At 56.1% G+C, this 22,277-nt stretch overlaps 2 protein-coding genes across 3 annotated transcripts; one reads left to right on the top strand and one right to left on the bottom strand.

Annotated features, from left to right (window-relative positions):
- Positions 1-4,608: 4,608 nt before the first annotated feature.
- Positions 4,609-14,533, top strand: Fam171a2 (family with sequence similarity 171 member A2). Of its 2 annotated transcripts, none has more exons than XM_075990551.1 (8): positions 4,609-4,877; positions 8,023-8,250; positions 8,472-8,564; positions 11,263-11,421; positions 11,507-11,686; positions 11,786-11,902; positions 12,033-12,138; positions 12,649-14,533. In XM_075990551.1, exons 1-8 carry the CDS (start codon positions 4,760-4,762, stop codon positions 14,090-14,092), a joined length of 2,445 nt encoding a protein of 814 aa, XP_075846666.1. In that variant the 5' UTR covers positions 4,609-4,759; the 3' UTR covers positions 14,093-14,533. The 2 variants fall into 2 exon arrangements, with proteins under 2 accessions (XP_075846666.1, XP_075846665.1); XM_075990550.1 differs by having other exon boundaries at positions 12,012-12,138.
- An 89-nt stretch (positions 14,534-14,622) lies between these two features.
- On the bottom strand, positions 14,623-21,287 carry Grn (granulin precursor). Its single transcript, XM_075990552.1, has 13 exons — positions 21,056-21,287; positions 18,483-18,627; positions 18,249-18,374; positions 18,057-18,141; positions 17,315-17,424; positions 17,096-17,231; positions 16,867-16,976; positions 16,542-16,665; positions 16,271-16,368; positions 15,937-16,182; positions 15,491-15,724; positions 15,187-15,411; positions 14,623-15,099 (listed from the first exon to the last, which is right to left on the bottom strand). The coding sequence occupies exons 1-13, from the start codon at positions 21,178-21,180 to the stop codon at positions 14,962-14,964; spliced, it is 1,902 nt and encodes a 633-aa protein (XP_075846667.1). The 5' UTR covers positions 21,181-21,287; the 3' UTR covers positions 14,623-14,961.
- Positions 21,288-22,277: the final 990 nt, after the last annotated feature.

The raw sequence follows: 22,277 nt of genomic DNA, 5'->3' as shown, positions 1-22,277 counted from the left end.
CGAGTAATTCTCGACCTACACTGCAGCTAATGGCTGCCGGGCAGTAGGGAGCAGGGTGGCAGGTGTGAGGGAGCCAGGACTGAACGGTGGAAGAGCCAGACTCAGTGGGCAGTGAAAGGGGAGTCAAGAGCACCGGAGAAGAAATGCTTGGCTCCTGGTAGGCAGTTTTGTATCTCACTACGTAGGCCTGACTGGCCCGGAGCTCAGTGTGTAGACCAGGCTGACCTCAAACCCAGAGAGATCAATCTACTTCCACTTTGCCGGTCCTGGAATCAAAGACACAGAAGCCATCATGCCCGGCTCTCTGGTGGGCAGCTTTGAGCTATGCATTGTCCATAATTTTGGAGGGACAAACCTCAGAATAGTCCAAGCCTTGGGAAAATGACATTCCTTTCTTCCCTCCCCTTCCTCCAACAACCTTTACAGTGGTGTTCCGGAGGAAGAGGGTGGAAGGAAGCTGGCTGAGCCCAGCTTAAGGAGGACAGTGTCCCCAGGGAGGGGACAGCAGTTGTTGCCCCCTACAGTCACCCTGATGCCATTCCTTCTGCTAGGAAACGGGATGAGGGGGAGAAGGTAGCTGTGGGGATTGAAATTAGGGGCAGAGGTCAGGCTAGGGAGCAGAGGTCAAGCTAGAGGGCAGAGGTCAGGCTCTCCTCGGGAATCCCATGGGTTTGCTGATTTACGTGTTCCAGAAATATTTGGGGTTTTTTGTTTTGTTTTGTTTTGTTTTGTGTAGCCCTGGCTGTCCTGAAACTCACTCTGTAGACCAGGCTGGCCTAGAATTCAAAGATCCTCCTGCCTTTGCCTCCTGGGTACTGAGACTAAAGACATACACCACCACTGCCCAGCCAGAAATGGTTCTTGAGCACACAACATCATCAAAGTGAGTTGAGGACTGAGCAGTAAACAAAGCTGGTCTCTATCCCATGGGACTAACACTGTCGGTGAAAATAGAGGGAAGGGACCAGGTTTGTAATACCAGCTGTTCTGGAAGTAGAGACAGGAGGATCACAAGTTCACAGCCTGCTGGGCTACACAGAGTGAGTTCAAGGCCAAGCTGGGCAGCATATTTTGAGATCATGTCTCAAAAAGTAATAATAGTGCCGGGCGATGGTGGCGCACGCCTTTAATCCCAGCACTCGGGAGGCAGAGGCAGGCGGATCTCTGTGAGTTCGAGACCAGCCTGGTCTACAGAGCTAGTTCCAGGTCAGGCTCCAAAGCCACAGAGAAACCCTGTCTCAAAAAGCCAAAAAAAAAGTAATAATAGTAATAATGATAATAATAGTATATGACTAGGGACATAGCTCTTAATAGGGTGCTTACCTAACACACAAGAATACAAGAAGCCCTCGTGCCGGGCGGTGGTGGTGCAAGCCTTTAATCCCAGCACTCAAGAGGCAAAGGCAGGTGGATCTCTGTGAGTTCGAGACCAGCCTGGCCTACAGAGCGAGTTCCAGGACAGGCACCAAAGCTACAGAGAAACCGGGAAACCCTGTTTTGAAAAACAAAACAAATAATAATAATAAGCCCCTCAGTCAGCCTGTGGCGCTGTGTAAATCAGGGGAGGTAGCACATACATGTTGTACCAGAACCCATGAGGCGGAGACAGTAGGTTCAGAAGTGTGAGATCATCTTCAACTGCACAGTGAGTCTGAGAGTTTGAGGCCAGCCTGGGTTACATTAGACTGTCTCAAAAGAGGGGCTTTTAGTGTTTGATTTTCCACAGTGCACTACCCCACTCCTGTCTCTTTCTTTCTTATTTTATTTTATGTACATTGGTGTTTGACTGCATGTATGTCTGTGTGAGGTGTTGGAGCCCCTGGAACTGGAGTTACAAACAGTTGTGGCAGCTGGGAAATGAAACCCAGGACCTCTGCAAGAGAAGTCAGTGCTCTTAATCTCTGAGCCATCTCTTCAGTTCCACGCCCCATTCTTTCTTAATAAAGGTCACTATTTCTATCATACACACACACAAAAAAAAAAAACAGTAAGAAAAAGAAAACTGAGTTCAATGGGAGAGGGGAGAGCAGCTACCTCGCATGTTCAAGACCCTGAGTTTAACCAGCAGTGCTGAGGGTACGGAAAGAGATAGAGATGGGGGGGGCATGTGGATGAGGGGGGAAGGGAAGGAGAGGAGAGGGGAAAGGAAGGAGAGAAGGTGGGAGGAGAGAGGAGGAGGGAGGAGAGGAGAGAGCGTATGCGGGTGCTATCAGAGTCGCCTCTTTCCGAAGTTGAGTTAAAGAGCAGTTAGGTAGCTGGGGAGAGGTCTCTGACAGCTGAGCTGAGGAATGAATGAGTCGCACTGCTGCATGGGATAAGGAGTTCAGACAGAAAGCTCCAGCAGTGGCAGAGGGCTGAGGTGGGAGCAAGTTCTGGCAAGGAGGGTGGCCGCTGTGGCTGCCCGGGGAGGGCCCTAGGGCGCATGTCTCCTAGAGAGAGGCTGGGGTGCAGGTGAGCAGGCACACCTTGTAGCTCTACCTTGAACACTGAACGTCCGAGGTGTCCAGGGAAGCCAGAAGTGAGCAGACTCACCTCACGAGAGCGGATACTCGATTGTACCCAGAGATCCCCAAAATGGTAAATTCTGAAAATGGTGACTTGACATCCATGCATGGTGAGTTCCAGAACAGGTTTCTAGCTGCATGGCTGTGAGTCTTGAAAATTCAGCTGTGATCATGGAACACCAGCCAGATTTCCTCCCCAGTCAGCCGCTGCAGCTGAATGGCCCAGACCACCTGTCTTGATCCAGAAAAACACTTGGCTTTTGCTCCTGACAGACAAGAGAAGTGTGAACTGGATTGTAGTGGCTGGGCTTTGGACCTGAATGATTCTGATAAAACAGGGTCCGGGTCGTCTCTGGGATGTCTCAGCTCCATCTCAGCCCTGGGCTGCCTGCAGATGTCATGAGTTCCTTGAATGGAGGTGGCAGAAGCTTCTCTGTCCCACAGCTCCTGGCTGTGGTGGTAATGGTGGCGATACAATGGGTAAGTGAGGCAGATTCAAGGCAGCCCTGACAGACTGTGAAGTTGGGTGGAGACCAACAAGAGGAAGGTTACCAAGGATGAGTGTGAAAGCCTCTGCTCAGACTCAAAAAAAAAAAAAAGTTACATAAGCACAGGACTGAGGATATGGTTAGATGGAAATTTCTATTAAATAGGAGGCGATGTGTGCAATCTCACCTCCTCCTGGCTAGCTACTCCAGTCTGAAGTGGAGGGGGGGGTGTGAGTTCAAGGACAGCTTAGGCTGCCCAGTGAGATACTACCAAAAAAGGAGGAAGAGAGAAACAGATGGAAGAGGGGGGAGGGGAAGGAAAGTAGGAAAGAGGAAGGGAGAGAGAAAAAGAAAAGGAAAGAAGAAGGAAGGGAGGGAGGGAAGGAGGAGGGAAAGACCTGGTGGTTTGTCCCCTTAGGTAGAGAGACCTAACGGGAGAGAAGTCCGCTGGGTCCTCTGGGGGAGGCCTTCCTTGTCCTCAGTTCCCTCGAGGGTAGGAGGCCCTGCTGGAGAGCTAGCGGGACAGAGGGTGAAGTGTGTGGTTAGTGGGGACCTGCTCATGCAGGACAGACGTGGAGTGATGGTGACAGCCAGAAATAATGAACAGAGAGAGGTTGTCTGGAGCAAGTCTTCAAATGTGGGGTTCAGCAGCTGAGGAAGATCCAGTTTGTCATTCCTGAAGCTGGAACCAATGGGATTCTCCATGGGAGAGATAGCTGCTTCCGTGTCCGTGTCTCTAGTCAGGTGACTCCACCAGAAGAAGGGGTCTGTTACACCAGAGACGGCAAGCCCCTCCCCCGACCATCAGTAACACCATTTATTACATCCCTGCTCCTGTCAGACTTGTGGTCAAGTTCCAGGAAGAGGCTGTGTAGACCAACCAAGGTGGCCTTGAACTCACAGAGACCGGCCTGCTCCAATTCAAGGGTCATGGCACCACCCCCTGGCATTTCAACTGCACTACTAGGGAGATTATTATAATTGTCATTTTAAAAGATAAGTGAGGCTGAACATGGCATCTCACATTTGAAATCCCAGCACTCCAGAAGCCGAGGCAGGAAGATCGCCATGAGTTCGAGGCCAGTCTGGGCTACCTAGTGGGTTTCAGATCATTCTGTTTTGTTTAAGACAAACAGAAGAGTGAGAACCGGAAGGCTGTAAGGAACATATCTTGCCTCGCTTGTTTCTGAATGAGAGACGAGAGAGAGAGAGAGAGAGAGAGAGAGAGAGAGAGAGAGAGAGAGAGAGAGAGAGAGAGAGAGAGGCCAGACACGACCACGGGTCTACTTAGTGCTGGAGACCGCAGCCTCTTTACCATTGATGAGATTACCCTGTGAGAGAAGGGGAGTCTCACTCTTTTGAACCATACACAGCCCATAGGAGTAAGCAATAGACATTCTCCTTCCCCTCCAATTTTACACCACATCTCAAGAGCTCTCGAACCCCAACCCGGGTAATAGTTCCCTAATCGCTGCGCTCCCTCGCTGTTCGGAGTCTTGGATTGTTGGGTGGGGGGCTGCTGGGTGGGCTGCTGGCACATCCAAGCCGCGAGGGGGCGGTGCCCGCAGGCCCGCCGTGCCGGGCGCCGACTGCAGGGGGCGCTAGCGGCCGCTCCGGGCGGAGACAATCGCGCCGAGCGGGCGCCGCAGCCGGAGCGGGAGCCCAAGCCCGAGCTGCACGGAGTCGTGCAGAGCTGGGGCTGAGCCGGGCCGGCCGAGCGGAGCCTGGAGGCAGCGATGGACCGCTAGGGCCCCGCCGAGCCCCGCGATGCCGCCGCCGAGTAGCCCCGGCGTCCTCGCGCGGCTGTTGCCGCTGCTGGGGCTGCTGCTCGGCGGCGCCTCCCGGGCTCCCGGCAAGTCTCCGCCGGAGCCCCCCAGCCCTCAGGGTGAGTCTCGGCCGCGAGGGGCGGCGATCGTGGGCCTGCGTCCGGTGATCGGCTACCACCGCTGGCCCCCTCTTCACGATGCTAGTGACTTGGGGTGCATTCTGCTCCCCAGATGGGTGGGGGAAGGCGACCCGAGATCGGTGCTTCTGGGAGAGAGAATGGGGGACTGTTTGCTGCCGGGGTCTTGGGGAGACACAATGGGGAGGGCGAGGGTCTCCAGACTCGGCGCCACCGCCGCCTCCGACTTGTTTTTCTCCCTCCCGGTCCGCGAGGCGCTGCAGCCAGAGCTATTGTCTGCGGAAGACACCCGCCCAGGGGCGGGCTGGGGCGGGCGCCCGCTCTGCAGCCCCCCGCGGGTCCCTAGCCGCGACCTAGGCTGGGTGGGGGCGCAGGCATCGGCTGCCACCCTGGGCCGGACGGGGGCTGGGAGCCGAGAGCTGGGCTGCAACGGGGGAGGGGAGAGGGGGAGTGGGTGAGGCTGTGGGCGGGATTGACTGCTCGAATGGGGTTTTCACCCAGGGAGCTTGACAGCTTCCAGCCAGCCCCCCAGGTTTAGAATTTGGGGTGCATAAAATAAACACTGATCGGCTCATACTGGAGGGAGGGGCTTCAGTAGGAGGGGAGCTGAGGAAAGGGGTAATTGTGATTCCCAGTTTGAGGCGCATGGCAGGGCTGTGGTCGCGGAGCCATGCTGTGCTGGCTGGCTGGCTGTAGGCAGTACCAGCTGAGAGGGCAGGTGTCTGGGTCCTTGTCCAGCAGTCTCTTGCTACTGCTCTCCTCGGCCAGCTTCCAGATCTTCATTTCACTTCCCTTCCCAAAAGGAGGAGACGCTGACCCTCCTTAAGCCTAACCCAGCTCAGATGGGTGTGTGAGGTGGGGGTAGGGCCGGCCTCTGCGGTGGGAGCTGGAGACCCTGACTCCACAGCTCACTCCTGGGTGCTCTGGGCCTCCACCCTCCCCATCTTTGCTTCCCTCTCCCACCTTTCATGTCTTGCGCCACCACCCCACTGCCGCCGTTCCTTCTCCTGCATGTGGCTCCATCCTGAAAGTGTTCTCCGTTCCTTACACCCCCCCCCGCCCAACACACACACACACACACACACACACACACACACACACACCCCAGAAGCTAGCAGGAAAGGCGGAGTGGGGGTTTGCTTGGTTGAGGGAAGTAGGGTCCGGATGAAGGGAGGAGGTCGGATTTCCTCCTGGTGTGAGGCAGGGCTAAAGTGGAGAGATGCAGATAGCGTGTGGAATGTCAGGCTTTGAGAGTAGGGAGGGATTTCCCTATGCCTCAGTATCCCCTGATTTCCCAGAGAAGAGGTCCAAGATTCTTAGAAGCTCCGCCCACCCCACAAGACTCTGCACCCCGGGGAAGGGAGGGCCCAGGGAATTAGCTGGAATAGCGCCAGGATTGGGGGCTCTCTCAGGCAGCTGGCTGGGAGCCCAGGCTGTGGGGAAGAGGGGAAAACTGCTAGACACCTGCCCCACCTCCCAACTTGGCACCGATGCTCCTCAGGCCTTACCTGCCCACCTCCGTACTGTTTCCCCAGGCCCCTCCCTTCTTCTGAGGTTTTGGCCCTTAAGCCCAAAGGCTTCCCTCAAGTGACGAAATTTCAGACTCCCGGCCACCCTCGTCCCAGCTGCTCTCTCCAGCTGTTCCTAGCCTAGAAGAGGGCTGGGGGCAGTCAGGCCCTTTTAGCTTCTCCGAATTCCTGCTGGGGCAGGAGGCTGCCACTCCTTGGAGAACCAGAGTGGGAGTGGGCAGAGTGGGTGCCCCACCCTGAGGAGCTAGACTTTGGCCTAGACTGGAGAGGGAGATGGGCTCTGCGAACAGCTGGAAGGGATGCCGGGGACAGGCGTGGCATCCTGCACTGGAAGCCTGAGATGGGACACCTGTCACTGTTGAGTGTCGGCTCCAGGAAAGGCCTTCTGGAGGTTCTGTGGCTGCCCACCCTCCTTCCCCTTGCCACTTTTGCCCTCAGCTCCAGACTTCTTCTCTTCCTGGGATTTTCACCCAGCACCCACCTGCCTTCTGCATCTGAACCCCTCCATCTGTGACACTCATGGGGATGGCAGGGGTGAGGCATGGTCTTGAGGGAGAAGCTGGTGCCGAGTGGAAAGGGTTAGTTAGACAGCGGAGGCCGCCTGGGGAATCCGTGAGAGTAACTCAAGTCCTCCTCACCCCATCCAAGCCGAGAGCGCCTCACTCTCAGGGCCAGCATAGCCAGGTTATCCTGGAGGCGGGGGTCACAACCTGGAAATCTACAGGTTTTATGCTTCCTTCCCAGTCCCCTCTGCACTATTTTCCATTGGGCCTGGGTCTGTTTGCCATGCTGCCCTTCCTCACCAGGGCCCCAGCTCCTTTGCTTGATCTCCTGGGAGGAATGAGGACGTTGCCATGGTGACTGACTGTAGCTGACCAGCTATAGGCTTGAAGGGAGGGATACTTGTTTGGGCTTAGGAGCTGGGGCAGGTCCCTAAATTTGAAGGGAAACAGGTTTTTGGAAACTCACCCAGAGAGAGGATGAGTGATAGGTATGATCTAAGGCAGCTTAGGGTCTTGTTTTTTTTTTTCTTTCTTTAGAACTCAAATGGGGGCCCAGCTCCCATCCTCCCTCCAAGTTACCTGATCCTGACCCTCCCCATTCTCCCCTGCCTCCTGCTCTCTTCTCCTCGCCATGGATCCTGGTCTCCTAGGGTCAAGGGACTAAAAGTTTATATTCTAGATGTAGACAGCTAGGTTTGGAGCGCAGATTTCTCACTTAACTGCAGTGCAAGAACTTACACGTTCAGAGCCTCGCTGTCTTTATCTGTAAAATGGGCTGAGGCTATATTTTAGCAAATAGAGCATTTTCTTGTCTGTAAGATGTATTCTTATTTTGGAAACCAGTAAGAATGGGGGTGGGAGTGGAATGCTGTCACTTGTCATGATGACATCATTCATTCCAGACATCAGCTGAGCTCAGAAACGTGAAAGTGTGCACGGGCTAGAACTCTCTCCCCCTTGGACTGCTGGCTTTGGCAGAGAGCACAGCTCACTGAAGGAGGGCCTGGATGTGATCCCGCGATCAGTCCCCAAACCTCTCTCCTCCAATACCCCCCCCCTTGTTATCCTCACTCCCTTCACCCCATCTTCCCACAGAGATCCTGATCAAGGTACAGGTATATGTGAGCGGGGAGCTGGTGCCCCTGGCCCGGGCCTCAGTAGACGTGTTCGGGAACCGCACTCTGCTGGCTGCTGGCACCACGGACTCAGAGGGCGTGGCCACACTACCCCTCAGTTACCGCCTGGGCACCTGGGTGTTGGTCACCGCTGCGCGCCCGGGTTTCCTCACCAACTCCGTGCCGTGGCGTGTTGACAAGCTGCCGTGTGAGTGCAGGGGCAGCTGGAGGGGGTGGGATAGGGCAGCAGCTGACCCATCGAGGGCTCCTTCCCAAATTAGTCCTTGGGGGTGGAGGGGGCAGCTTCTCAGCAGCTGCTGCCTGGGCTGGGGCATATAGAAGGAGCTGGGGAAGATGAAGCCATTGGGATGCACGAGACAGGGGCATCTAGGGAGAGCTTCTAGAGCTGACAGGCCGTCCTTCTTGCAGTATACGCATCGGTCAGCCTCTACCTGCTCCCCGAGCGGCCAGCCACCCTCATCCTCTATGAGGACCTAGTGCACATCCTCTTGGGCTCTCCAGGTAAGCCACACCCTGCTGCTCATTCAATAGCTCCTCTCTCTTGACCTTAACCTGTGTGCGGACTTCTTGGGCAAGTCACTTACCCTCTCTGAGCTGTCCTTTATGCATGTATAAGATGTGGAAGGATAATACATCATCAAATTAAGGTAAAAAAATGCATCAAATGTGCTAAGAGAAAAAAACAGGTGTTCAATAAATATTTATAGTTTATTTGGGGCTTTTTGTGGTTTCTATTCTCCAGTTCCCACCTCCCTGACCTGTTTACCTCCAGTGGATCTACATGTCCTTGTCCTGCACCTACCTGGTGCCTGGCTGTTCTGAGGCCACGAGGGCCTGCCACAGCAGCTGAATGTCTGTGCAGTGGCCTGGAGCAATCCTGTGCCCCTGGTCTTGACGCACAGGCCTTCAGTCTCAACTCATAGTTCACACCTGCTCTGTGCCAGTTCTAGGACCTGGGGTGAAGGAGAACAGACACACAGTCCACCTCCTGGTCATAGGCAAGCGGGAAGACAGACAAAGGCCACTGCTCTCCTGGGAGAGTTACAGGACAGGCAGACAGTGTGGCCTGGGAGTGGAAGCAGCTGAGGTGCCCGGCTGGAGAGGAAGTTAGGGGAGTTGGTGGCACAGCGGGCAGTGAAGGCTCCATGGACTTTTCTGGCCAGTACCACAGACCTGCTCTACAGTGGGCTTTGGAGGATGAAAGACCCCTCTCCCGTTTAAATTCTTATTGGATCCTGGTTGACAAATTGCTAGTTTGCCATCTTCCTCTCCCTGACCGTACCAGAGGCCTCCAGAACCCAGGGGTTCTAAAATGCCAAATGGGTTTTTGTTGCCCAGGGCTTCTGTCCTCTCGTGACTCCCAGAACTCCCGGTGTGAAGTGCAGAGCTCTTCAGAGAGCTGGCAACACCCCCCAGGACGCAGTCACCACTACCCCGTCGTGTAGCTTGTAGCCTATGGGCCTTCCTCCTGCATGTCCCCCAAAGCAACCCTGCTTTCCTCCTCCCTCACCCTACAGAACTCCAGGGGGTGGGCCAGGCTGCTGACGTTTAGTAGTAAGTCAGGATGGACTTGTGTGGAAGGATGTGGGTGACAAGGCCAGGCTCCAGGGTGGTGGCTCTGGAATGTGGCTGAAGTTCTGGTTCCTCTTCTGCATCTCTAAAATGGAGTTGGTACCTCAGGGGCTGTTAGGCTAATTAAGGGGGTTACTATACATAGCCCGCTTAGGACAGTATCCAGCATATTTTGAAGCTTAATAAATGTTACCTATGATCACACTGGATTGGAATTCTGTTTATACGTCTGCTCTCTTGCCTGCCCCCCCCACAGCACTGTAAGCTAATGTGTGTCTTTCTAAATGGAAATGATTTGAGGCTGAAGAGATGGCTCAGTGCTTTAGAGCACTTGTTGCTCTTCCAAGTACTTGCTTGGGTTTATTGGATTCCCAGTACCCACATGGTTCCTTACAACTGCTTTGTCCCAGGGAATCTGACGCCCTCTTCTGGCCTCTGAGAGCACTGCACACATGTGGTGCAAAGACATACAGACAAAACACACACAGAAAAATAAAGGAAAAATATATACTTCTTTTTTTTGTTTGTTTTTCAAGACAGTGTTTCTTTGTGCAGCCTTAGCTGTCCTGAAACTCACTCTGTAGACCAGGCTGTCCTCGAACTGACAGAGATCTGCCTGCCTCTGCCTCTCAAGTGCTCGGATTAAAGATTTGTGCCATCACTGCCCAGCAAGGAAAAAAACATTTAAAAAGATAAATTCAGTTCCTCAGCCACACACTTTAGCCACTTTTCTCTTTTCTTTAATTTTTGAGACAGTAGTTCAGAATTCTGTCTGGCCTAAGACTCCTGATGTAGCCGGGCAATGGTAGTACACACACCATTAATCCCAGCACTTGAGAGGCAGAGGCAGGCGGATCTCTGTGAGTTTGAGGCCAGCCTGGTCTACAGAGCTAGTTCCAGGACAGCCAGGACTGTTACCCAGAGAAACCATGTCTCAAAACAAAACACCAGCTTCCTGCTGTAGACTGTCAAGTGCTGACATTACACGTGTGTGCCCTCACTAGCATATGGATCCAGAGAGCACTGAATGAGCACCACAGGCAAGAGCTCTTCTTTCCGTCATGGCAGAAGGTTCTAGAGAAAGTATAAAGAACAGCACCCAGGAGGCTGTGAGAATGAAGGCAGGGGATCTCCTAGTCAGCTCCACATCCCAGGACCTAACTCATCACATGCCACTCAGAAGCCGCTGTTAGCTCAGGGCATGACTGTTGTGTGTGTGTGTGCGCGCGCGCACGTAAGCCCATGTATGTGTGTGAGCTTGAGTGTATTTCTGTGTACCATGTGCCCATGGAGGTCAGAAGAGGGCGTTGGGTCCCCTGGAACCTGAGTTATATGTGGTGTGAGCAGTCAACCCTCTACTGTGTCTTCTCTTCAGCCCACAACCCTCAGAATTTTATAGGTTTACAAGGAAACTTAAGAGAAAGCTAGCAATTGCCGGCAGGTCACATGGTCACCAGGCCTGGAGGTTTCAGTACCACATCCCTTCAGTTAACCCATGATTACCCATTGCTCTCTCTGTCACCACCCTGGCCTTTTCAATTGGCCCAACCCAGTGCTTCCCTTCTTTGGATGTTTGCCTTCTGCTTTGGTCCGGGTCAGGCTTCCACGGTGCCTGCTTTCCATCCAGGTGCCCGCTCCCAGCCCTGGGTACAGTTCCAGCGCCGAGCTGCCCGCCTACCTGCCAGCTCCACCTACAGTCAGCTTTGGGCTTCGCTCACCCCTGCCAGCACCCAGCAGGAAATGCGGGCTTTCCCTGCCTTCCTGGGCACTGAGGCCTCCAGCTCAGGTAGGCCATGTGTACGGAATGTAGAGGGGAGACACCTTCCTTCCCTAGGGAGTTAGCCATGAGTGCCAATGTCCTCTTCCCGCAGGCAATGGCTCCTGGCTGGAGCTGATACCCCTCGCTGCCGTGAGTGTGCATTTGCTGACAGGCAATGGGACAGAGGTGCCGCTCTCGGGCCCCATTCACCTGTCCCTACCAGTGCCCTCAGAGCCTCGTGCCCTGGCTGTGGGCACCAGCATTCCAGCCTGGAGATTTGACCCCAAGAGTGGTAAGTGTTAGGGGCAGGGGATTGGGGAAAGAATATGGGGCTTAGGTTAGAGGTGGCAGAACACTGAGTTTGATGAACGAACTCTTCTGGCCCTTCCAGGGCTGTGGGTACGAAACGGCACTGGTGTGATCCGAAAGGAAGGCCGACAGCTCTACTGGACTTTTGTCTCCCCACAGCTGGGGTACTGGGTGGCTGCCATGGCCTCCCCTACGTCTGGTGAGATTGGTGGGGCAGTGGGATGGTGGGCAGTGGTGGGCGGGAAGGCTGGGAGAGCTCGGGCCTTGTGAAAGGCAGGAAGGGCATCCCAAGCCCTTGCCTGGCACAGGGCTGGTTACCATCACCTCAGGCATTCAGGACATCGGCACCTACCACACCATCTTCCTGCTGACCATCCTGGCGGCTCTAGCCCTGTTGGTTCTCATTCTGCTGTGTCTACTGATCTACTACTGCCGGTGAGTGCTCCTGGGGATCCATCCCGCCTTCTCTCCCAGGATCCCTGCCTTGGGGCCTCACAGATGCAGAAAGCCCAATTCTGATCCTCAGCGTGCTTCCAGCGCAAGAGCTAAGACCCAAGAGGCTGGTGGCTTTAGAGAAAGGGGTGACAGATGGCAGGACCTGCGCGGGCTATCCCGCTGTCCAAGCAGCCCAGCTCTCACTCCCAGGGGACACCCCCCCCCCCCCCAGAGCAGGCACTCCTGGCTAGTTTACATACCAAGCGTTACCAAGTTTACTCCATGAAGCTGAACGGATGAAGCTCCTGGATGTCTTCTCTTTCTACAAACAGCTTCCAGCTTCCAGGCATCACCTACCCCCCGCCCCCGCCCCGCATCTATCTTGAATGTTCCAGGCACCATCCACTATCCACCCTGCTCCCGCTTCAGCCCTTGTGTTGGCAACTGTGGGGGTTAAAGAGACCTGTGCTTTCAGTATTTCTGAGGTCCTGTCTCTTTCCTTCTCACCAGGAGACGCTGCTTGAAGCCAAGACAACAGCACCGCAAACTGCAGCTCTCCGGCCCCTCGGACAACAAACGAGATCAGGCCACGTCGATGTCTCAGCTCCATCTCATCTGCGGGGGACCCCTGGAGCCTACATCTTCCGGAGACCCCGAGGCCCCGCCCCCAGGCTCCCTACACTCGGCCTTCTCCAGCTCCAGAGACTTAGCATCCTCCCGAGATGACTTCTTCCGTGCCAAACCGCGCTCCGCCAGCCGTCCGGCCGCTGAGCCTCCTGGTGCTCGCAGCGGCGACGGTGCCGGGCTCAAGGGCGCCCGCTCCGTCGAGGGTCCTGGAGGACTGGAGCCCAGCCTGGACGAGTACCGGCGGGGTCCCGCGGGGGCGGCGGCCTTCCTGCAAGAGCCTCCTTCGCCGCCGCCGTCCTTCGACCACTATCTAGGCCACAAGGGGGCGACCGAGAGCAAGACCCCTGACTTTCTGCTGTCGCAGTCGGTGGACCAGCTGGCGCGGCCGCCGTCCCTCAGCCAGCCCGGCCAGCTCATCTTCTGTGGCTCCATCGACCACCTCAAGGACAACGTGTACCGCAACGTCATGCCCACCCTGGTGATCCCCGCACACTACGTGCGTCTGGGCGGCGAGGCTGGCGCCGTGGGAGTGGGCGACGAGGCCACCCCACCGGAAGGCTCGGCCGCCGGCCCCGCGCGCCCTTTCCCGCAACCCGACCCCCAGCGCCCGCTGATACAGGGCCACGCGGGTGCGGGGGGAGACGGAGGCGGCGAGGGCTGGGGTGGCGGGCGCTCCGCACCGGTCAGCGGCTCGGTCACCATCCCGGTGCTGTTCAACGAGTCCACCATGGCGCAGCTCAACGGCGAGCTGCAGGCTCTGACCGAGAAGAAGCTACTGGAACTGGGCGTGAAGCCTCATCCGCGCGCCTGGTTCGTGTCCCTGGACGGGCGTTCCAACTCGCAAGTGCGCCACTCCTACATCGACCTGCAGGCGGGCGGCGGCGGCCGCAGCACCGACGCCAGCCTGGACTCCGGCGTCGACGTGCACGAGGCGCGGCCCGCGCGTCGCCGGCCCCCAAGGGAGGAACGGGAGCGCGCGCAGCCACCCGCGCCTCCGCCACCCGCGCCCCCGCGCCTGGCGCTCAGTGAGGACACCGAGCCCAGCAGCAGCGAGAGCCGCACGGGCCTCTGCTCTCCGGAGGACAACTCGCTAACGCCCCTACTGGACGAGGTGGTGGCGCCCGAGGGTCGGGCAGCCACGGTGCCCCGAGGTCGGGGCCGCAGCCGTGGGGACAGTTCCCGCAGCAGTGCCAGCGAGCTGCGGCGCGACTCGCTTACCAGCCCGGAGGACGAGCTAGGGGCGGAGGTGGGCGACGAGACTGGCGACAAGAAGAGCCCGTGGCAGCGGCGGGAGGAGCGGCCTCTAATGGTGTTCAACGTCAAGTAGGGCGGCCCCTGCCGCCAGTGCAGGTCCCCAGAGTGCGCGCCCTGGGGTGCTGAGGGGGCACACACTCAGCCAAGAGAAGGGCTCAGGGGCCTGCTGAGCTCATTGGTGGTATGTGCTGGGGGAGTGTCTTGGGGGGAAGGGACCCTGGATCGGCCTCTAAGCAGAGGGAGGTGGGAGGGGCCCGGCCCCCCCCCATGGGAGGGGACTGGGGAGGAGGGCTGGGGTGGGAGCAGTGCCTGTATAAACGTGGCTGTACATAGAAAGATCTATCGTGGGAGAGCAGGAGGGGCGACCCAGCCTCAGCTGCTAGGGTGAGGGCTGGGAAGGGAGGGGCAATCTCTGTGGACCCTTGGGAGGGGAGGGGTGCTGCTTGGATGTCACAGGGCTGGTGGCTGGGGCGGTCCTGGGGACTAAGGGGTACTGTGATGGTGACGCTCTAGACACACAAATACAAGCCGGTGAGGTTGAAGCTGTGTGTGTGTTTCTATGGGATCTGGAAGACCCCGTAGCACCGAATCAGACACTGCTAAGAAAGTGTACAAATTTTATTGGAGCAAACACACGCACATGTGCGCGCACGCACACACACACACACATACAAGCAACCTCACACAATACCTGTGGATCGGGAAGAGCACCTGGCCACAATGTCCACAGAGATCGGAAGAAATGGCAGTTGGAAATGGGGTCCACAGCCTTCTTTGCATAAAAGGTCTTAGTTTGAGGCCACCTCCCATGGTGATGGGGTGACTCAGAATGGGTAGATAGGTCTGGGAGACTCTAGGAGAAGGCCTAGGGAGGCCTGAGTGGTGGAGACCGTCTGGACAGTGTCCCCAGGGCTGTGGAGTTCTTTAGTCTTTAGCCCCTCCTTACAGCAACTGTCTTGGAGCTGGATCCCTCAAAAACATGTCCCAGCGAGGGGTCTTCTTTCGTGAACATTTGGTTCCCTTGGCCGAGCAGTGGAAGCCAGTGGGGCAACAGTGACGTCCATCTGCACAGCAGGTGCCCTGGATGGTCAAGGAAGAGTGAGAACTGGACAAGGCAGAACCTACCCCACGGTGACACCCAGCCCCAGGGTCAGGGATAGCACTGACCTTTACGTAGGGGCAGCACGCCCAGCCTCCTTGGCTATCTCTACAACAGGTCTGGTTATCATGGCAGAAATGCCCCCCTCCGCAATCCACATCTCCAACCTTAGGGCCAAAGGTCAGGGGGGCAGAAGCCTGGACGGAATGCACATCCTTCTCACAGGTCCTGGCCTTCACATTGCAGGTATATCCAGTCGGGCAGCAATGCTGGCCGTCTTCACAACACACGGCCTGGGCACGGTGGAACGGCGTCACACTGCTATTCCCAGAACACAGCTCCCTTCCCCCAGGGCAGTGGGTGGAAACTCACGTGGGGTAACTGGCAGCAGGCCCAGCCTCCCTTCCGACTAGGGCAGCAGGTCTGTCCCACCGGACAGCTGGTGTTCTGGTCACAACCGATATCTCCAGTTTGGGAGAGGGTTATCTGGCGGACAGGCGTCTTCTCCAAGCTAGCCTCCACTCTGTCTCCCTTCTGACAGTACCCCGTAGCCGTGCATGAGAAACCCTGGGGGCAGCAAGTCTTGTGGTCTGGGCAGCAGACAGCCTAGGGGTGGGCAGACATGTGTGTTCTCCAGAGGGACTATGGGAGTCCCTTTCCTGCTCATAGCTCCTCCGACTGGGGACAAATCACAGCATGGGGTACCACCGTGGACTAGGCAGAATGCAGAAGAATAAAGAAACGGGCCTCTCGCCACCCACTTGCCCAGGCCAAGATGCTGTCCCCACCCCTAAACTGCTGTCTCCCTACCCCTGTACCTGCGGGATGGGACAACAGGCCCAGCTCCCAGAACCGAGACTGCAGCAGGTGTTGTTAGCAGGGCAGCTAGTGAAATCATCACAGTGGACGTCACGCTTGAAGATTTGTGGGTTTGGCAGGCTGAGGGGGGCCGTGACCTTCTTCATCCAGGGTACCCGGAGGTCTCCCATCTCACAGGTTCCTGTCTCTGTGTGGCAATGAAACCCTGTTGGGCAGCAGTGTATATGGTCCTTACAGCACACAGCCTACGGTGGACAGAGAAAGGCCAATACGCACTGGAGCCAAGCCAGCTGTCCCGCTGCCTGGACCCGTATGCCCACTGCTCCCAGGTACCTTGGTAAAGGGACAGCAGCCCCAGGCCCCGCTGGCGAGGCGGCAGCAAGTGTACCCATCTGGGCAGCTCACCTCCGTGTCGCACTTCACCTCCTTCACTGTAGCAGAAGACATGTCATCAAGGGTACAGAACCAAGTACGAAGCTATCTCAAGCCACAGCGAACCTCAGGCAAGGCCGGTGTAGAGGGGATATGCATGCAGTTAACACCTACTCCCACCTCCATCCCAGAACTGAGCTGAGCCACCTCCTTATGGAGCAGATGCCTATACCTGGGTATCCAGGCAGCTTGGTCAGGAGGTCCGTGGTGTAGTCCTTGGATAGGCACTTACTCTGGATCAGGTCACACACAGTGTCCTGGGGACAGCAGTGCAGATGGTCGGAGCAGCAGATGGCCTAGGTTGGGACAAAACCGGGTCTCTGAATTCCAGTTTCTAGGGAACACAGGGAGCAAGCCAGGCTGATGACGGACACTCCCCCAGTCCCCCACTAGGGGGCAGCACGAGCCCGGAAGCTCCCAGTCATCAGCCCAGTTCCTAGGGGCCCCTTGTAAGGAAGGCTATGTCCAGGCCCAGCTGGCTCCAGCCCTTCACTCACGTTGGGCATTGGACAGCAGCCATACTTCCCAGTGGGCAGCTCACAGCAGGTGGAATCATCAGGGCACTGGGTCTGCGCATCGGGGCACACCACAGAGGCATGCAAAGCCACTGAAAGAGGAATAAGACATGTGGGAGGGGCCGCCAGGGCAGGGGGGAACTTTTTTCCAGCCAAGAGTTAAACGTGGCTCCACCCCAAGGGCTAGCTGGATGGCCTCCCACCTCCTCACCTGCTCTGCTGGACCTTTGCGCAGGGAACTTCCTTAGTAGGGGGTAGGTGCCCAAAGATGTAACGCATCGTGTATGAACCATGTCACAGGAGGCCCCATGGGGACAGCAATGTACTCTGTCTTCACAGCAAGAGGCCTGCGAAGAGATAGCTGGTCCATAATCCATCGTTGACAGCCCCAGCTCCCAGCTCAGTCACCCCCACTCCCCCACACCTGTACCTGGGGCATGGGGCAGCATCCCCAGGAACCGTCAATCATAATGCAGCAGGTAGAGGAGTAGGGGCATTCGAACTGGCTACCAGGGCACTGGATGGCACCCACGAGGTTATCTGCAGACAAAAGAGTCCAGGATTGGGCTGGAGAGATGGCTCAGAGGTTAAGAGCACTGGCTGCTCTTCCAGAGGTCCTGAGTTCAATTCCCAGCAACCACATGGTGGCTCACAACCATCTGTACTGAGATCTGGCGCCCTCCTCTGGCGTGTGGGCATACATCAAGGCAGAATGTTGTATACATAATAAATAAATAAATCTATAAAAAAAAAAAAAAAAAAAAAAAAAAAAAAAAAAGAGTCCAGGATTCTACGGATCCAGTCCGTAAAGGTCACTCTCAGGTCACTCAACGTCGTTACTATGGGAACTGTAGGCCCAGCTGCAGGCAGCCTAACAACTGGTACCAGGGCTTAAGTGATTGCCCAGGATCCCAAGCCACGCTTCCCACAAGCTAGCCCCTACTTCAGAGAGATGACAGAGGCATCCCGTGAAAGTGGGCAGGTATTAGATCACTCCGCAGCACCTGGACTTTTACATCCTTGTCTGTCCCCTTCTACTCTCGGGATTGTCCCTCTGTCCAGACAGGACTCGGGGGCCACCCAGGCAGTTGGGTTCCCGGGCATTTTAGGAACCACATAGTGCCCACCCACCCATCCCTCCCCACCTGTCCCCATCCTGTGTCCCACAGCACCTGATACTCGGATGCAGGATGTTCCATCCTCACTACAGTGGAAGCCCCGGGGGCAGCAATGGTAGCCATTACCACAAGATACACCCTGTGGGACACAGAGAAGCCTGTGTGGGCAAGACCCTTTTGCCTGGGATTGGAGAGTGAAGGACAGGAGTAAATGAAGCACCCCCTCCACGCCAATGGCACCCTCACCTTAGGGAAGGGACAGCAACTGGAAGTCCCCAACACAGTGAGGAGACAAGAGTAGCCAGCAGGACAGTGGTCATGGATCTGACAGGAGACACCTAGAGGATGGCTTGTTATCATAGGCCATGCGTCCTGGAAAGAAGAGATGGCATAAACCAGTGGACCCGTGCCAGTCCTTTTCTGGCCAATCCAAGGTAGCCTCCAGAAGGCCCAGGCTGCCAGCTGGGGCGAGACACTCACCAGAAGAGGGTTACAGCAGCTGTAGCTGACTCCTCCCAGGTCCAGGCAGCAGGCAACGGGGCAGAACTGGCCATCTGGACACAGTGTTCCACTCACCAGCCCTGCCACTAAGGCCAGCCAGCACCCCAGGATCCACATGGTCTGCCTGAAAATGCCAAGGAAAGTTTGGCAGTCATCTTAAGCCTCTGCCACCTTCTAATCTGAGGCCATGCACTTCCCTGTGCCCAGGCCAAGGCGTGACATGCCTTGGATTTACTGAACAAGTGAACGGGAAGGCAAGCGGACGCGCTGCCTGACTCAGCGGCCTACCCCGTGTGCATCGCCCTTGTGCCGGCTTGCACAACGGTCGGCACGAATGCCGGCACACACGTGTGTCGATTCACGTCCTCACACACGGCCTAACACCTGACACCGCGGGTGAGTGACGAGGAACGGAGTTATGACAGTCACGAAGGCAGGTGCCTGCGATCTACGGGACCGTGCGCAGACTAGGAGGCAAAGGAGGCTTCAGTAGCCATGGGAGGACAGCCAGCCTCACCTTCCTGCCTGGCACTAAACTCCCACACGCGCCTTTCAAAGGCGTTGGGGAAACAGAGTTGTCAGTCACGTGATCACATGGAAACCCAAGGGGATGAGAAAGTTGTGAAAACGGAAGTGTGGTGACCAGTGGAGTCTGGGTTGCCTTCCCCACAGGCCAGCCACTGCCTGCCCACAACTGTCCCCTCCTCACCCAGGGGAAGGGCACAGAGGCTGGGTTAGTCTCAAAGCTAATTTTATAATGAGCCCTCCCCGCAGCACCAGCCTCCCCATGCCTGCCCCCAGCAGCACCAGAGCCCCTTTGGACGCCTCAAACACACCACCTGTCTCTCCTACCCAGAAACCGAAACTCAGTGGCAAGTGGAAAATCAAGTGTGCTGCTTCAGTGCCCCTCCTTGTCAGCAGGAGGAACCGAGCCTCTCACTTCCCTATAAAGCCTTTTCCCAGCTCAGCTGGCTTACCCGACAACCCAGAGTGACATTCCCCCGCCTGGAGCAGCAAAAGCTGCAATATTCACAGACCCTCTCGGGGGCCACTTTGTCGTTCCTTGCTGCATTTCTCTGCGACAACTATGAAGGCAGTAACCACGTTAACTTTCACTTTCCAAATCCATGCCCAAGGATCAAGTCAGGGCAAACAGACAGAGGATATTGGACCTGGGTTCACATGCCAACTGACATCCCTCGACATTACCGGGGGAAGGTGAACCCCAGAGACTAGAGGTACAAAAGGAGGGGGCAGAGCATATTTCTCAGGCAGGTGACCTATGCAGGATAGAAATAGCATGGGTACAGCCAGGTGGTGGCGCACGCCTTTAATCCCAGCATTCGGGAGGCAGAGGCAGGTGGATCTCTGTGAGTTCGAGACCAGCCTGGTCTACAAAGCTAGTTCCAGGATAGTCAGGACAAAAGGATCCTGTCTCAAGGTGGAAAAAAAAAAGAAAGAAAAAGAGGAAACAGGTGGGGACAGGGACTGTGTAGAATCTGCACTTGGGTCCTAGTCCTGGAGGTGCCACTGATGCTTGCTGAGGGCCTCAGAAATTGTTCCCCGTGTTTATCAATCTCTGTGTGAACACTGGTGTCCACGGAAGGCAAGAAATCCCAACTTCCGCTAGGCATGTTAGGCATGCCTTTGACCCCAGTACTTGGGAGGCTGAAGTAAGACGATTGCAAGTTCCAGGTCAACACGGGCTACAAGGTGACAATGAGACCAGCCGGGGCTAATAGAGGATCTGTGTCCCCCCTTCCCCTCCCCCCCTTCCTTCTCTAGGTTTTCAAAGCCCTCTCCCCTAACTCAGACTATCCCAGAGGTCATCTGTTGGCCAGATTAGAATGGGGTGGGGAAACCTAAATCCCCTCCTTAGGGTTAGGCAGTGGCTACCTCTACACCACTCTGTTCAAACAGCCTGAGGGGCCTTTCAAGGCCCTGGCTTCGAAATCTTCCACTAGGTGGCACCCCCCAACTCCGAGTGTCAAGGGGAAGATGAATTTCCCAAAAGGTGAGCCAATCTAGCAGAGGAGCAGGAAAAAGTGGCGGGGAGAGGCGGAAGTTAGCTTCCTCACCCTCCAGAAAGGAAATACGGCTGACACTTTCCAGAGATTCAGCCACTACTCCCGCCCGGTCCTGCTCCCAACCCCTCTGAGCTTTGGGACCAAGGGCGGGAGATCCCAGCCCACTGCAAGCCGCCGCGGAGACTCCTCACGGCACCGGAATGAGAAAGAGCCAGGACCTGGAGACAGATGGGAGGCACAGAGAGCTGGCCCGAGAGAGGGGTGGTTACTGCTCTGGAGAAACGCCTGCAGCTTCCCGACATGCCGGTCAAGGGGAGCCTCTTACTGGGGGTTCTCAACAACTGCTCCCACTCCTCCCAAATCAAAACCCCTCTTTAGTGCATCAGAAAGATATCCCTAGGAGATATCGAGAGACAGGTCTTCTCTTGTCTCTGAGTAGGGACTCCAGGGGAGCCTCAGTTGTACAGCAGCCTGGCCAGGCCTCCGGCCAGTAACAGGGAAGACGTCTGCAACGGGTCCTCCTACCTGCTTCGGGGTCCGAGCTCCCTGGGAGGCATCTGGCGGTCAGCTTCTGGACTAGGGCTTGGCTGCGCGATGGCCCGCCCACCCCAGTTTCCATTAGCCATGGGTTGGGGATCCAGGGCTTCCATTGGTTACTTGTCTACATAGAGGCGGGACTCTCCAGGAAAGCCGTGTTTCTTTTCTACTCAATTCACATTCCTCCTCCCTTTCCTCTCTCTCTCCACACCCCATTTCTAAGAATCATGTGACTAGGCAATCATATGACACCATAGTCCGCCTCCCCCAGGGCAGCGCTTGCTTGTTCAGTTGCTTTCCACCTCCCACCCACCTCTCGTGTCCTGGCGGCGCCTGGCAGGGTGTTCTAGAGACGGGGCTTCGCGTGCCTAAGGCCACCGACAGTTGAGAGGGCTGCCCTCCCTCCGGGGCGCGCGTTCAAGGTCGTTTACAGGATAGCGTCCGATTCTGGACTTTTGCACCTTCACTGTCTTTTCACGCTAGGCAGCCAGGACTCGAAACAAGCTGAACGATGGTTGTGAGGGTGAAGAAGCTGTCCCCAGGGAGACCGGCGTGGACTAAGTCTAATAAGTGGTCTAGAGCGAGTACCAGGCGCTAGAGACGTGTGTAGGGAGGAGGCGGGAGGAGAAGAGACGTAAATCCGTGTTGAACTGTCCAAGACTTAGCACCGCGTTGAGCTGAATCTGGAAGAATTTTAAGAGGCTGATTAGGCGGGACGGAGGTACTTAGAAAGAGGCTGGAAAACCAGCTCCCTGAGTCAGGGTCTTCTGTGTTCCAGGCTAGCCTCCACCTTGATATGTAGTTGAGGGTGACATAGAACGTCTCGTTTTCCTGCCCCTACCTTCCAAGTGCTGGGATTGCAATTGCAGGCCACCATGCTTAGCTTCTTTGGTACTGGGATTAAACCTAGGGCCTTGTGCACGCTGGGCAAATGCTAGCAACTGGACTATATTTCAGTCCCAGGACTGCCTCATGAGAAAAAAAAATAATTGTGTGTGTGTGTGTGTTGGGGTGTGCTGGTAAACAGCAGATAAAGACAACAACAAACACGACAACCTCAGTTTGATTCGTGTGACTCACGTGGTAAAACATAAAATAAAAAGAAATGACTTCCGGAAACGGTCCTCTGACTTCTGCATGAGTGTACCCACACATGGAATAAAGAATAATGTAAAACAAAACTCTGGGGCTATAGCTTAATGGTGGAGAT

Source organism: Microtus pennsylvanicus, chromosome 11, assembly GCF_037038515.1.
Source record: "Microtus pennsylvanicus isolate mMicPen1 chromosome 11, mMicPen1.hap1, whole genome shotgun sequence".
Taxonomy (NCBI): Eukaryota; Metazoa; Chordata; class Mammalia; order Rodentia; family Cricetidae; genus Microtus; species Microtus pennsylvanicus.
The sequence above is the reverse complement of the archived record's forward strand: the minus strand, read 5'-3'. Positions and strand labels throughout refer to the sequence as shown.